This window comes from Rana temporaria, chromosome 1, assembly GCF_905171775.1.
Source record: "Rana temporaria chromosome 1, aRanTem1.1, whole genome shotgun sequence".
NCBI classification, from domain to species: domain Eukaryota; kingdom Metazoa; phylum Chordata; class Amphibia; order Anura; family Ranidae; genus Rana; species Rana temporaria.
The window spans coordinates 99,451,338-99,467,434 of NC_053489.1; the positions used below are offsets into that span (position 1 = coordinate 99,451,338).

Here is a 16,097-nt window from a genome sequence, read left to right on the forward strand (position 1 = left end):
CAATTAAGAACCTAAACAAAAAGCATAAATGTAATTTTTGTATTTTTAATTTAGTTACACTATACCTATTTCCAGCCTGCTGGTAAAGATTCATGATCCCTTTCATATATTTACCATGCTAATCTTTACTGATTTACAAAAAAACACAAACATTTTTTATTTATACCTGTATATCAAAGGTTACATTTAACTAAATAATTTAGAGGAGTGACTCACACCGCCTCTTTCTGCCTGATCATATGCATTCCTGTCTGATCATACAGAGAAACCTAATGAAAGGGAAGCTGTCACAAATAGAAAAAGGAACTACTACTGCTCTATTTAGGAAACCCAGAGGCCTCTTTCAAACTAATGTCATGGGTGCATCATTTATTTACTGTTTATTTTTAAAATAACGATTTTCCATAGTTAATAGCAAAAAAATTGAATAACAGAATAAACCTCTAAACTTAAAGCGGAGTTCCACCCACAATAGGAATTTACGCGTTTCGTAAGACTCCCCCTCTGGTGTCACATTTGGCACCTTTGGCATCTGTGTAATACAGGTATTTGCTCCCACTGGACAGGTAAGTGTCCATATTTTAAAAGTCAGCAGCTGCAGTATTTGTAGCTGCTGACTTAAAAATTGGGCAGAACTCCGCTTTAAAAGCAGTCAATTTGATTAAAACATTTAAACTTTCACAGTTTTTGTTATAATATATATAACTGAAATTGTACTCACCAAGCCACCCGGACCCTGAATCTGGTATACACATATCCGTCTCTGCACTGGGCAGCACAAATCCAACTACGAACACTTCTACTCCATCAGCCATCAGAGCCATGCCAAGGACAAAGAAAAGGGTCCACTGAAAACGTCCGTGTCCACATTCCTGGATAATGAGTTCATACTGCTGTGCTAGCTCTTCCTCATCAGCTTTCCTTTCACTTTCCAGCTCCTTGCGGGCTTTACACTCATCAGGAATGGGTTGACCTAGAGCAATCATGCCATCTTTTCCTTGACCGGGTATTCCCTGATATTCCCCATCGTATATCTCATCATCTTCGTCGTGTCCTTCTGTAGCTTCACTTGATCCCTCATCCTCAAGTTCTTCATTGTAGTTGCCATGTGTGTAATATTCCTCTTCACCAGGGAACTGATCCTGGGTCCTGTGGGCATATCCATCGTGTTCTACCTCCTTTGCTCGGTTTGTACTTTTGGTGGTGTGTCTCTTGGCTTCTTTGGCTATGTCCTTTGCACCTCTCACCAGAGAAGTCCTGTCTCTGTAGGTATCTTCCATTGTGTACAAGAACTAAGTTTTCTGCGTTTGACAGCACAAGTCTAGTTTGATGGATTAGGTGCCTCTGTTGTTACAGAGATGATGTATTACAGGGCACTTGAAGTATGCATCTGAAAAATAAACAGGACAAAATGGTTTTAATAGTAAATCTCAGAACAGCTGCTTGTGAAATAAAGAGTCCTGCAGAACTGCCTGATGGTAACATTATGAACACATGGTTTGTAAATAATTTATGTAGGATATTTATTTGCTCCTCAAGCCTTTGAAATGGAAAGGATAGTAAACACGCGTTTCATTGTGGCTCATTCATGATTATATTTACAGCTAACCAGGGCCGATCCGCCCTATAGGCTCACTATGCAAGCCGCTTAGGGCCCCCCAAATTTATAGAGGCCCCGCCTAGTGAGAAGTAATTTTCGGCCCCTCACCCTGCTCCTCAACTCGCTGGCTGCATGGGAGAAGAGGTTAAGAAGTCAACACCCCTGCTTCTCACTTTAATGTAAGATGTAATTTCCGACAGCAGAACACCCCCTCCCCGCTTCTCAACTTTAATCTTTAATTCTTTAATGTCGGCAACGCCCCCCCGCTTCTCTATTTTAATGTGTCATATAATTTTCGGCAGCCCCCCCCCCCCCGTTTCGAAACATTAATGTGTCATATAATTTTCGGCAGGCCCCCCGTTTCGAAACCTTAATGTGATATGTCATTCTGCTTAGGGCCCCAGGGAGGTCAGGATAGGCACTGCAGCTACCCTCTTTTACTCTGCTGCTGCTCTTGTCTAGGGCGACAGGGTAAAAGGGGCAGCTGTGCCTCCTCTGTTCTCTCCTCCTTGCACCCCGCTGACTTCAGCGGGGAAACCTCGGCCCCACCCCTTGCTTCTGTAAGACGGGCAGAGAGAAGAAACAGCTGGTTACATGAGAGCCGGGAGCTGCTGTGAAATACGGTAAAGGAGGTATTTTTTTAATAAAACATAGAGACAGGGGGGCACTATATTAGGATACAAAATAAAGTATGTAAATGACCAAAAGTGGGTTAACAAACACTTTAAAGTGTTACTAAACTCAGGACCCTGCATTCACTATATTTGGTCTCCCAGTTCAGCAGCACACAGAACATGGAAATGCACTTGTTTTAGTAAATATAAATCGTTAAATACCCTTTCTCATCAGCAGTAAGAGTAGTCTTGTGACTTCTATCAGTGTCTGGTTAAAGCTTGTAGGAGGAGTTTTCATGCTCCCCTGATTGTCCTATGAGACTGCAGGACCCCTGACCCTCTGATTGGCCCTGTGCTGATTACATGCACTCTCCCAAGAAAAGAAAAAAAACTCTCTAGCAATACACACCAAACTGAGCATGTGCAGCATGCCCCCAAGGCTTGGATCTAGCAGGAGATGGATTGGGAACAGCGGAAGAAGGGGAGGATCAGAGAAGACAGGATCAAACAGCCTTTATACACAATGCAGAGGATTAACCCCTTAGGTTCTACAGTGAGTATAACAAGCATGCTTTACTGTAGGGATAAGCAATCAGTGGACCTCCAGCTGTTGCAAAACTACAACTCCCATCATGCCTCTGCCTCTGGGTGTCAGGCTTGTGGCTGTCAGAGTCTTGCTATGCCTCATGGAACTTGTAGTTCTGCAACAGCTGGAGGTCCACTAACTGCATATCCCTGCTTTACTGCATATAACAACTGATTTTACTGCTGTGGGTCCAGTAACACTTTAAAAGCTGGCTGAAGCTGGTTGAAACTGCCTAAAACGGTTGTGTGACCAAACATTAGAGAGCCATTGCTCTAAATATGAAAAAGGCTGAGAGAAGAGAAGCATGGTGGACTATTTATATGAATATTACTTCAATTGTGTATTATTTCAGCTGCTATCTGGGGCAGTTGACATGCATTTTTAACCACTTAACGACCGCCCCGCACGATGATATACGTCGGCAGAATGGCACAGCTGGGCAGATCGACGTACCGTTACGTCCTTTACATCTACCCAGCCGTGGGTCGCGGGCGAGCACCCACGACCCGGTCCGAAGCTCCGGGACCGCGAGACCCGCAGACCCGATTGCCGCTGGGGTCCCGCGATCGGTCCCCAAAACTGAAGAACGGGGAGAGCCGCGTGTAAACACGGCTTCCCCGTGCTTCACTGTGGCAGCTGCATCGATCGTGTCATCCCCTTTATAGGGAGACACAATCGATGACGTCACTCCTACAGCCACACCCCCCTACAGTTGTAAACACACACTAGGTGAAACATAACCCCTTCAGCGCCCCCTGTGGTTAGCTCCCAAACTGCAACTGTCATTTCCACAATAAACAATGCAATTTAAATGCATTTTTTGCTGTGAAAATGACAATGGTCCCAAAAATGTGTCAAAATTGTGCGAAGTGTCCGCCATAATGTCGCAGTCACGAAAAAAATCACTGATCGCCGCCATTAGTAGTAAAAAAAAAGAATTAATAAAAATGCAATGAAACTATCCCATATTTTGTAAACGCTATAAATTTTGCGCAAACCCACCGATAAACGCTTATTGCGATTTTTTTTACCAAAAATATGTAGAAGAATACGTATCGGCCTAAACTGAGGGGAAAAAAATGTTATATATATTTTTGGGGGATATTTATTATAGCAAAAAGTAAAAAATATTGAATTTTTTTCAAAATTGTTGCTCTATTTTTGTTTATAGCACAAAAAAAAAAAAACGCAGAGGTGATCAAATACCACCAAAAGAAATCTCTATTTGTGGGAAAAAAAGGACGCCAATTTTGTTTGGGAGCCACGTCATACGACCGCGCAATTGTCAGTTAAAGCGACGCAGTGCCGAATCGCAAAAAGGGGCCTGGTCCTTTACCTGCATTTTGGTCCGGGACTTAAGTGGTTAATGGTTGCTTTACAATGTCTTTCATTCATCTTTCAATGCCCAGATTAATGTTCTAATGTAATACAAAGGTCAAATGTGTGCAATCATTTTGAATCATTAACAGCAATGTCTATATTTCCTGATTCCATGCAGAATTCTGTTGAAGATTTAAAAAAAGGAACAAAAATGGGTGATTTTTATTAACTGTTGACTAGTCTGGAACTGCAGAATGAATTAAAAAAGTAAGGTAAAATATGTAGTTTATCTTTCTCTCTTTCTTTTATTTGTCCTCCCCCTCTATTTACTTTCTCCTATGTAATTCAAAAACTGGTATGTTTCGACCCCAGTGGGATACCCCACATTACTCTTCACCCACATACTGATAACTGTATTTTTTAAGGATAACAGGACTTACCAGTACCCCTATTGAAATGGATTATATATAGTCTTATGCCTCATACACACGATCGGACTTCCAGCGGACTTTTCCGTGGATTTTGGTCCACAACATTTTTGGCCCAACATTTTCAGCCAACATTCACTAAACCACTTGGTTTTTCAGCTCTTTACCGCCACCCTTTGGGCAACTCATGCTATTGATGTCTGATGTTTAGCATTGGTTCTGAGCATGCATGTTTGTACTTTGGATTTTAGTTGAACGGAGTTGTGTACACACGATCAGATAAACCGATATAACAGATTTATTGCCAGGCAGTTGGTGAGCATGAAGAGCAAATATTTGTTGTCGTTAATTCAGCCAACAATTGTCTGATGGAGCATACACACGGTCCGATTATCCAACACAACATGTCCATCAGACAATTATGGCAATAAAATTGGATCGTGTGTACGAGGCTTTACACTTCCTAGGTATCTGGGTACCCTGCACACCTACAGCTCTATTACCTTGTAATTACCCTGAAAGTCCTTACCTTTAGTAAGATTAGAGCAATTAGATGCTGATCATTTATATGTTACATTGTTTGAACCACCTATCCTGTAAAGTTATCTTTTCATTGTGTCGCATACCACTAAATAAAAAAATAAAAAATGTAGTTTACAGTCAACACATTTTTCTAAGTTTGGATAGAGTGGGGAGAGATTAGAACACCTGTCAGGTTTTAACACCGACTGCACCCCCGTTAGGGAGATTCACCCTCTCAGTTTGTCATGTTTACCATTATCATCAAAAGTGAAAGTAAAATAAAATCCTAAATTGTGAGTTGTCCCCAGAAAAGTATTAGAGGAGAAATCTTCCACAGGGGGCACCAACAACCAGGAATTTCCTCTCACTTCCTGTTTTGGCTACGGAACAGGAAGTTCAGGGAAATATCCCCAAAGGAATACAGATCACACAAAAAAAACTCACTTACCGTACCCAAAATGAAAGAAAAAAGTGTGGGCTCCAAAGCATTTTTCATGACGTGAAAAATGGGCATTAAAAATTTAGAACATGCTTTATTTTTTTGCGTCGTTTTTCACGTAAAAAATGGTTGTGTGTAGGCTTTAACGACGTGAAAAAAATGCGCATGCTCAGAAGCAAGTTATGAGACGGGAGCGCTCGAAGACTGAAAAGCGCGAATCGTCTCTCACCAAACTTTTACTAACACAAAATCAGCAAAAGCAGCCCCAAGGGTGGCGCCATCCGAATGGAACTTACCCTTTATAGTGCCGTCGAACGTTTTGTACGTCACGCGATTTTCTCAAGCATTTTTTTTTCAAGATCGTGTGTAGGCAGGCTTAACAAGAATCGGGTTGTAAAAAAACGTTGTTTTTTCTAGACCATTAAAAATGGTCATGTGTACGCGACATATAACATTGTAATTAGGTTTTACATAATAGATGATCACAAATATTTGCAACTAGTTGAAAACCCTGTAATTGCTACACTTAACGTGCACAAGGTTTATGCAGAAGAGGTTTTACAGATATAAATACTTTGGGAAATTATTAAATCAAGTGGCTATTTAAAGGCAAATATCATAAGCAATTGTGATGTACACCATTTTATTTCTGTAATTAAAATGTGGCCAGCGCCTCTCTTAATTCATTTAATTTACTTAGATTATCACTAATTAAACAGTTAATATATGAGACATTAGCGCCAAACATTACTCCATAGAGAATACAATTAGAAATGAGAACATGTACTTGGTAAAACCTGGGATAATTAAAAATCTTTGCAGTAGATGTGTTAAAGAGGAACTTTACCCAGTTATCAAAAATAAAACTAAGCAGCTACAAGTATGACTGTTAACTTACTGAACTGCTGTTTTTCACCTGCAGAGAACTCCTCAGGGAATTTACGTCCTTTTCAGGGCTTAATCAAAAAGGGCAAAATGGTTCTGAGGAGTTCTCTACAGTTGGAGAACAAGGGCTGAAGCCATCAGTTACCCATCTTATTAACAGGAAGTCGGTGTCTTTGTGCAGAGAGCCTCCATTTTGTTGAAGTCTACTGGTGCCTGAGAAGTCAATTCTCACACCAGTCTTTTCACATGCTGATCCGACTGACACAGGCTTGAAGGGGCATTCGAGCGGTACTATCTTCATGTGACTATAAAGTCACACATGTGATCGTGTACACTCCAGATAAATGACAGCCCACTTCCTCCTCTTCCATGTCCACTAAAAAGTTAAACACAATGGGGTTGGGATATTACATGTTGAATGATGGAGGCTTCACCTCCCTGTAATTATCAGCACATACAGACCATAGACACAGAGTGGAGAGGAGCGAAACCTCTCCTAGATAGCCCACACCATGTTTTTGAACGTAAATAATAAAAAATTGAGTTCAAATACATATTTAAAACATTTATTTGATAATATGTTTTTATTTTATTTTATAATGTATTGTTAGCAGTTACTTTTCTAAAAGGCTGAACGTGTTAATTGCTCAAGGAACCTCTAGCAACCCTAGGGTTCTGCAGAACCCTGGTTAAGAAATTCTGATAGAGTCTAGTGGCAGAGCTATTGTTCTGAGCTGGAGCTATTGCCCCCTGGACCCTTTACAGTGCAGAAATAAACGTCACTATTATCCAGAGCTTAACAATAGAGAAGGCCCATTTCAGGACTGTGCCCATTACACAACTATCACTATGCCACTGCAGTGCTGCGGCAGTGGAAATTGAGGACATGGCTGCATTTTTTCAGGGGTATCTGTATTACAAAATTCACTGAGCAAAATTACAGAATTTTGGCAGGCAAAACAATCCCTGTATAAGTATTTCAATTGTCTATTAATGCAAAAATTCAGCCTTTGCACCCTACTCCCATCGACCTCTCCCCATTCCCTGAACCACCCCCTGATATTTTTAATTAAAAAAACAAAACAAAAACCCTTACATACCTTTTTCTTAGGATGGGCATTCTTCCAAGACTGAGGGGCATTCATGTAATAAATTGTGAGCGCTGCTCAGTCCTGGAAAACTTTCAGCCTAGCCTGAATGATGATATGCCACATGGGGTGGGGTATAAACAACAGGCTAGAATAAGGAAAGGTATGGTCGGCACTCAGGATGACTTCCAAAATAGTATTGGGCCATGACTAAGGACTAACGTCCGAAACACATAGGCTGTTTTAGAGCGGCAGCAGCACCCGAGAGCCGAGGGAGAGATCGGCTTCGGGTGCCGACATCACGGATGCCCAGGACAAGTAAGTGTCCATATATTAAAAGTCGGCATCTGCTGTATTTGTAGCTACTAACTTTTAACATATTTTTCGGCGGAACTCCGATTTAATAAAGAAATACTACTTTTATATGGGAAGGTTGCAGCAGCTATACTCTTGTTTTCCATAAACAAAAGGCTAGGCTCAAAGCAATTGGCAGAATTACATGAGTGTCATTTTGCCTGAAGAGGATTATCAGTGCTGACATAAAGAGAAAGCCAGGGACAGAACTGGATATGGCAACTAAAAATTGGGAACACAATAACATGGGATGGGGGATTTAAATATAATAAAGACAAGTAGAGTTGCATTTTAAGTTACTTTTTCTGGAGTTTAGCTTTATTTGAGTTGAGGCACTAACTATCTTATCTTGCACATGTGGCTAGAATTATAACCCTCATGTGGCCCCTCATGCAATATATCTGCATACAAACTAGCTTCTAGCTATTTTATTAAGACAAGTGTGGGATGCATATCCTCAGCTGATTAACTAACAAGATACCAGACTTCTCCTGGGGAAGTCACATTGATTTATTGCACTGTCTGACCCAATGTTTCTAAACACACACAGTATCTACTCTAATGAAATGACTTTATAACAAGATGACTTCACTCAGTAAAATTGCAACCTTCCAGGAAGACACCAGCAAATGGGAAATAATGGTGACTTTAAATGATAGTGAAGCCAACTAGATTAATGGCCAGACAGGACAAACCCGAGCTCTGTACAGGTCACTGATTATATTGAAGAATAAAGGGTTTTATATTTAATTTTATTCTCATGGCTAATTATTTTTTATAATTGTAATGATTACTTAATTTAAAGCATAACTCCAGTAACCCTCAATATTCAATATATATATATATATATATATATATATATATATATATATATATATATGAATGAATGAATGAATGAATGAAAAATTTATATAGCGCGGCACATGCGAACTGAATCGCCTCTGGGCGCTGGTTGTTTGTGACTCATGCCATCAGAAAAGCAGGGTCTTGATCTGCCTTCTGAAAGACAGGAGGTTTTGCTCCAACCGAATGCTGGTTGGTAAAGCATTCCAAAGCCTGGGGCCCTGGAAAGCAAACCTTCTTTCTCCTTTAGATTTGTATTTGGTTTTAGGAACCATGACCAATTTTTGGTCGGTGGAACGCAGAATGCGGTTGCAATTGTGCGGTTTGATCTTGTCGCATAGATATCTAGGAGCCTTCCCATGGATGCACTTATGTGTCAGGCAGAGTGCTTTGAATGCAATTCTGTCTTTCACTGGCAACCAGTGAAGGGATCTCAGTGAAGGTGAGATTGATTCCCAAGATTTTTTCCCAGTCACAAGTCTTGCGGCCGTATTCTGTACGACTTGAAGACGAGCGATTTGGTACTTGGGGAGCCCGAGGTAAAGGGCATTTGCATAGTCCAGTCTGGAATTCACGATTGTTCCCACCACGACTGCTACGTCTTCTTTGGGGATAAATGGAATAAGTCTGCGTAGTAGGCGCATCAAATGGTGGGCCCCGCTGACTACTGACCCTATTTGTGCGTCCATAGTCATGAAGGTGTCAAACGTGACTCCTAAACTTTTGACTTTGGAGCTAGGGGCGATGATTTGTCCCAGAATGGGCGATGGTGTCCAGTTTGTTACTGGTAGTCTCTTCCGACTGGCATCGAAGATGAACAGTTCTGTTTTGGCGCTATTGAGTTTGAGATAACTCTTATGCCGCGTACACACCATCACTTTATGTGATGAAAAAAAATGACGTTTTTAAAAACGTCACTTTAATTGACCGTGTGTGGGGGAAAACGTCGTTTTATGTCTTGTAAAAAACGACCAAAAAAAATTGAAGCATGCTTCAATTTTATGTGTCGTTTTTCAAAAGTGCACTTTTTACTTCACAGAAATTGACCGTGTGTAGCAAAAAACGTCGTTTTCTAAGACGTTTTTTCATCCACGCATGCCCAGAAACAAGCTTCAATGGAAAAACGTGGTGGAACGTAACCTCACTTTGCAAGATCATTGTGAGAAAACGATGGTGTGTAGGCAACTTCGTCTTTGAAAATTGAAGTTTCAAAAACGTCGTTTTTTACTTCACAGAAAGTGTCGTTTTTTTTCATCACATAAAGTGATGGTGTGTACGGGGCATTAGTCATCCAGTTTTCTATTGAAGAGAGACATTTCTCTAATCTGAGATGATGATCCTTTTTGTGGCAGATGCGAAAATACAATTGCGTGTCGTCTGCATAAGAGTGATAAAGTAGTTCTTGGCTACTGATAATATCAAAGAGAGGACGAAGATAGATATTAAACAGCACCGGTGATAGGGGGGATCCTTGGGGGACCCCGCAAGGCACCGTGCGTTTTTCTGACGTGAAAGATCCCAGTTTCACTGTTTGTGATCGGTTTCCGAGAAATATAGATAGATAGATAGATAGATAGATAGATAGATAGATAGATAGATAGATAGATCTATATATATATATATTCAAAACCTTTTTTTACCATATTCATAAAGCTTAGGTCTGCTTATGTTGCTTTATTTTATTCATTTTTCTAAAATGTGTGCTGGTGATCTGCCGTGCTGGTTCCAGCTATCAGGGAAGTTCCAGCGCATGCGCGAACTGATGCGCAGAGATGGTTCCAGCCATCGGGAAAGTTCCTTCAAGCACTGCGCAGGTGCAAACTTGCTGACGGAAATCCCCGAACGGCGGCCGTCATCCAGGGCGACGTGGACTTAGAGGAAAGTGGCCAGTCGGCCTCACGTCCTCGCTGCGCTCGGACGGCTCGCTTCGCTCGCTCGGCCTCCTGGCTCTTTTTTTAACATCCTCCAATCCACGGGGATGTTAAAGAATGAGCCTGGATGCCGGGCGAGGTTCGGGGATTTCCGTCGGGAAGTTTGCGCCTGCGCAGTCAGTGGAGGAACTTCCCCCATAGGGGAACATTGAGGACAAGTCACCGGCCTTATTCAGGAATCTACAGAGAATGCCATACTTCTGTCCCCAGTTCCAGACACTGATTCCAGTGCTGTGCCTCTGCCCCGCCCACTGCTGTGTTATTTACACAAAGTATAGCGTTGTGCACAGGCACAGAATTATCACAGGCTATGCTTTGTAACTGGCACAGCAAAGAGACAGGGGGAGCCACAACACTGTCCTTTGAATATATATACACGTATTATAAATGGGGTCAAAAGAGGTCAAATTGGAGGTGCCTGAAATTAAGGGTTAAAGAATAAATAACTTAAATGACAATGCTAATTAATGTGGTATAAATCCTGTTACAATTTTTAACTAGTACACAGGGCCGAGAATCTCGTCAGGAAAAAACAGTCGTTTTCCAGACGAGATTCTTGGCAAGAAACTCTTGCCGCCGGAGTGTACTGACTGTCATTTCAAAAGAACCGCGGTTCTTTTGAAAGGAAAGAACATGGTGACGTCATCGCGTATGACGAGCATGCGCTCGTCACATTTGATGCCGTCGCCGCCATCTTGCTTCGCCCTACCTATGCCGTGGAGGCTTCCGTGCATGCGTCAAAGTCATTTCGAGCATGCGCGGGTTTCCACGGCGACAGGTAAGTATACACACGCTCTTTTTTCTCGTTGTGAAACAGGCCGACAAGAATCTTGTGATAAAAAAAGAGAGCAGGTTCTCTTGTTTTCCTGTCGAGATTCTGGCCAGATTTCCTGACGAGAAACCTGAATGCCTCATACACGCGAACGGGAATCTCGGCAAGAATCGGTTTCTTGCTGTTTTTTGCCGAGAAACCCGGTCGTGTGTACGAGGCCCCAGTCCATATTCTATTCTTATTTGTAAAAAAAAAAATGTATTATGTCTATTGCAGTATTAGTAGGGAAATCAATTTCCTCTCCTCCTGCTCCTATTTGTCCACACACGTGTCCCTTCCTTTGAAGGGTAACTAGACCCAAAAACTGAAATGTAATATATTGAGGCGTATAGTTTTTAGATATACTGAGTGCCTTAAAGCAGTATTAAACCAAAAAGCACACTTTCATAATATTGCAGTTTACCAATTCTTAGGCCTCGTACACGAGGGCAAGAATCTCGTCAGGAAAAAAACGTTGTTTTTCCCGACGAGATTCTTGGCAAGAATCTCTTGCCACCCAAGTGTACACACTGACCTTTTCAAAAGAACCGCGGTTCTCTTAAAAGGCAAGAACGCGGTGACGTCATTGCGTACGACGAGCATGCGCTCGTCACATTCGATGCCATCGCCGCCATCTTGCTTCACCCTACCTATGACGTGGAAGCTACCGTGCATGCGTCAAAGTAATTTCCACGGCGACAGGTAAGTATTCACACTCTCGGGTTTCTCGTCGGGAAACAGGCCGACAAGAATCTCGATGAGAAAATAGAGCGCAGGTTCTCTATTTTTCTTGTCGAGATTCTGCCCAGATTTCCTGCCGAGAAACCTGAAAGCCTCGTACACACAAACACACAAAGCTCTGTCAGCAGTTTTCTTGCTGGTTCTTGCCGAGAAAACTGGTCGTGTGTACGAGGCCTCAGATGTGATGGATGCAGTATTTTAGTTTTTTAGGATTTCTTTGCTTTATTTTTACATTGTGATCTGGCCAGTAAGTCTGTTTTTCAAAAGAACAATCTCTCCTGAAGATGTAGCAGCTACAGGGATGAGCCAAACATTTAACAATGATAGAGGTGCTTACAATTATCATCTCTTATTTATGTAAAACCTTTATCCCAAAAGGGAAAAAAAAAACGCTTGCTGCAATTGCCTATAAGGTGTTAGCTAGAGTTTGGCTATAATTTGCTAGGGGATTTAAATCTGCTAGTGCATCTAAAGCCTCATATACACGATTGTACTTCCATCTGACTTTTTGGTGTATTTTGGTCCGAAGGGCGTTGCCCGTGAACTTGTTTTGCATACACATGGCAGAAATTTTTTTAGCCAACATTCATTAAACCACATGGTTTTTCAGCTCTTTACCGCCACCCTTTGGGCAACTTCTGCTATTGTTGTCTGATGTTTAGCATTGGGGGGGGGGGGGGTGCTAGTGATTTTCTTATATTTGAGAAGCAGGGGGGGTTTGTACAGAATTTCGGAATTTTTTTGGAGGGGGGGGGGCTGCCGAAAACTACATTACTGCATTGATTTATATTACTGTCCAGTAAAGTTTGCAAATCCATTTACCGGAGTGTGGTCGGTATCTCCTCTGTATGTCATGATGAGGGGCGGTCATGGCAAATGTTAGCGTCCGCACGATACAGGAGATTCAGTTTGCTGTTCCCGGCAGGACTGAAAGGAAGTGAGCACTCAGTGTGTGCACTTCATGTCAGTCTGGCTGGGAACAGGAAACGAAATCTCCTGTTATGGTACCCGACCGGACTGCAGGAGGAAGCAAGAGGAGCTCGACCACACTACAGGCTGCAACATTTATAGGAAGCTGCGACGGCGGCAGGGGCCCCAGGCCAGCTCGGGGCCCCAAGCAGTTGCTTGCTTTGCCTGTCTTGTTCCGACGGGCCTGCTTGTGTACACACAATCGGATGATCCAACGTAACACATTTGTTGACGGAAAGTTTGAGAGCATGCACAGAGAACTTTTGTCCATGGAAATTCCGACAACAATTGTCCGATGAAGCATACAGATGGTCGGATTGTCCGATAAAACAAAACAAAACAAAACAAAACAAAAAACAATCAATCTATGGCCAGCCTTTCTATTTTTTCTATTTCTATCTTCTTTATAAGCTAAGAACATTTGCAGCAAATACAGAACATGCACAGAAAAATATCTTCCTTTCTAGCTAACTTCTGTAATATACAAATGACCCTGCCACCCATGCAATATAGACAAAGAGATATGGACATGTTTGTAGCCTATATTAGAAGAACAGGCTTGGAAGACAACCATGGCTCCCTCTATTAAATACATGGAGAAATCACATAGCCAACTTGGGACAAGAAGTGGGCTATTTGCAAAATTTTCAGGTGAAAATAAAGCATAAGAAGTAAAAAAAAAATAACAAATGCAGCTACCAGACAGGTAGGCTGCAATATATATTTTTTTTTATTTTTTAGTATTAGTTTATTATTATTTTAGGGTTTAGATATTTTTAATTCTTCTCCTTGGATACAACATTTTGACCCCTCATTTTTTTCTTAGCTACTTTACCTATGAGTTCCCCTGCCTATCCCAACCTATTCCAGCAACAGTAAACATACACCTCCTTATATCCAAGCTCTGTGCTCCTTATTTTTTCCCAGCTGCAGTACTATCCCTCAGGGTGCCCCTGCCTATCCCAGCTACACAGCAACTGAAAAAAAAAAAAACGTTAAGTGCTGATTGTGGCAAGTGAAGCTTAAAAGAAACCTTTCTTGAGGGAAATACCTAGGCTGTCATAGCTGACCAATGCTGACCAATGTTACTTGCCTGACTGTCTTGTCGCTGTTTTTCCTTGAATATTTTCTATACCCCTAGCACAGAACCAGCATAGAGAGAACATTTGCATGGACTTTGCATGTTCTTTCTGTGTTTGCATGAGTTTCATCAAGGTGCTCTTCTTTCCTCCCATAATTCAAAATATATTGCTTCTTCCCATAATTCAAAATATATTACTTAGTTAATTGGCTTCCTAAGAAATGGCCCTACAGTGTGTACAAAACACTCTGGGGAGGGACACTAACTGTGAATGCTGCAGAAAAACTGTCAGCGCTGTCTCAGTCAAATCAATAGAATAATAATAGTGAAACCTACGTTCCCTATCATTTCAGAGAATACATGTATTTAATTTATTTATTTATTTAAGGTACTTATATAGCTGTTGTGGATTTTTTTTATATAAGATTTATGTGGACATTTTATTCTAGGATGTGTGTTTTATAGATTGTCATCTGTCTCCCTGTGTCTGATGTTTAATCGAGGAGCGCTCTAGCAGAGCGCACTTGGGTTTAATCGAGACCAGCGGTAAAAATGGTCAGTATGAAAACCTTCTTATTCGATTTGAGAAGTGTTCTCTGTGTGTATGGGCGTTTGTTGGTTTGTAGATATCAAGCGCAATGCGCTGGACTGCTTGCTTTCAATGACTATACACATTAGAGAAGCGAAGTCCACATAACGAGAGAAACCTATTATATCTCTTTTGCGGACTTCGTTATCCCCTTATAGATACATATCTGTTTTTATAAGAGGACATTGATATCTGCCTTGTCGGTGTACTTGTACCGTATATTGACAACAGCAGTAGCAATGTCCCTGCTCAAACCTGTAAGAACAAGTAGAATGATCTTACTAGATACTGTTTACTTTGAACAGTATTGAATGAGCTCCATGCTGATTAAGATGGGGCGTGTAAAACACTTCCTCCCCCTTCCACTTCTGTGAGTGACCCCCCTTTACCGTTTGTAATTTCCTGTAATGTCATTTTTTATTGAGGAAGCAATTGGCTGTTGGGGCCATCACTTCCTGTTTTGTCATTCTTTTGTTTCCAATGAATAAAAAAAAACATGGGTCTGTGCTCAGCCCAGACGCTTGAGACTCCAGCTTGAAGCAGCATTGTTTCTGATTCTACCTGGTGCTATTGAAGTACTTCAAATTCCTTGTACCAAAGAGCTTGATACAAACGTGCTTTTAAGAGCGAAGGAATTGTTTTGTGCTTTGTGTGCATTTAGACGCTGGAAGTGCACATTTTGGCGCGGTGTGGATTTGCATACAAAGCCCAAGGGAATTTTTCCACGACAATAGCGGAGTCGATTTATGCAGCACTTTTACATATACATCGTACATTCACATCAGTCCCTACCCTCAAGGAGCTTACAATCTATGGTCCCTAACTCACATTCATACATACATAAATAGTATACGAAGGATAAAAGAAGGAAATGGCAGTGGCTACATGAAAGAATATGCACCGTGCAATTTGACTGTGAAAAACTTATTTATCAGGCCAGCCATACATGTCTCATTTTCAGCAAATTCCTCCATCCACACTAAACAACAAAGATACATAGTTACATAGTTACATATAGTTACATAGTTAGTCAGGTTGAAAAAAGACCCAAGTCCATCGAGTTCAACCTCCAAAAATAAACAAACAAAATAAAAAACACAGTACAATCCCATACACCCAACTCCATACCCACAGTTGATCCAGAGGAAGGCAAAAAACCCCAGCAGAGCATGATCCAATTTGCTACAGCAGGGGAAAAAATTCCTTCCTGATCCCCTGAGAGGCAATCGGATTTACCCTGGATCAACTTTACCTACAAATCTTAGTACTCAGTTATTTTATGTACAAGATAGAAGA

General features: G+C 41.4%; 1 protein-coding gene across 1 annotated transcript in view; it reads right to left on the reverse strand.

The window, feature by feature from the left end:
* The window catches only part of SV2C (synaptic vesicle glycoprotein 2C), a 250,179-nt gene that overhangs the window by 178,918 nt on the left and 55,164 nt on the right, over positions 1-16,097 (reverse strand). The window contains exon 2 of the mRNA XM_040341177.1: positions 722-1,390. Within this exon, the coding sequence (XP_040197111.1) occupies positions 722-1,280 (559 nt within the window). The 5' untranslated portion in view covers positions 1,281-1,390. The remainder of the gene's footprint in view (positions 1-721; positions 1,391-16,097) is intronic.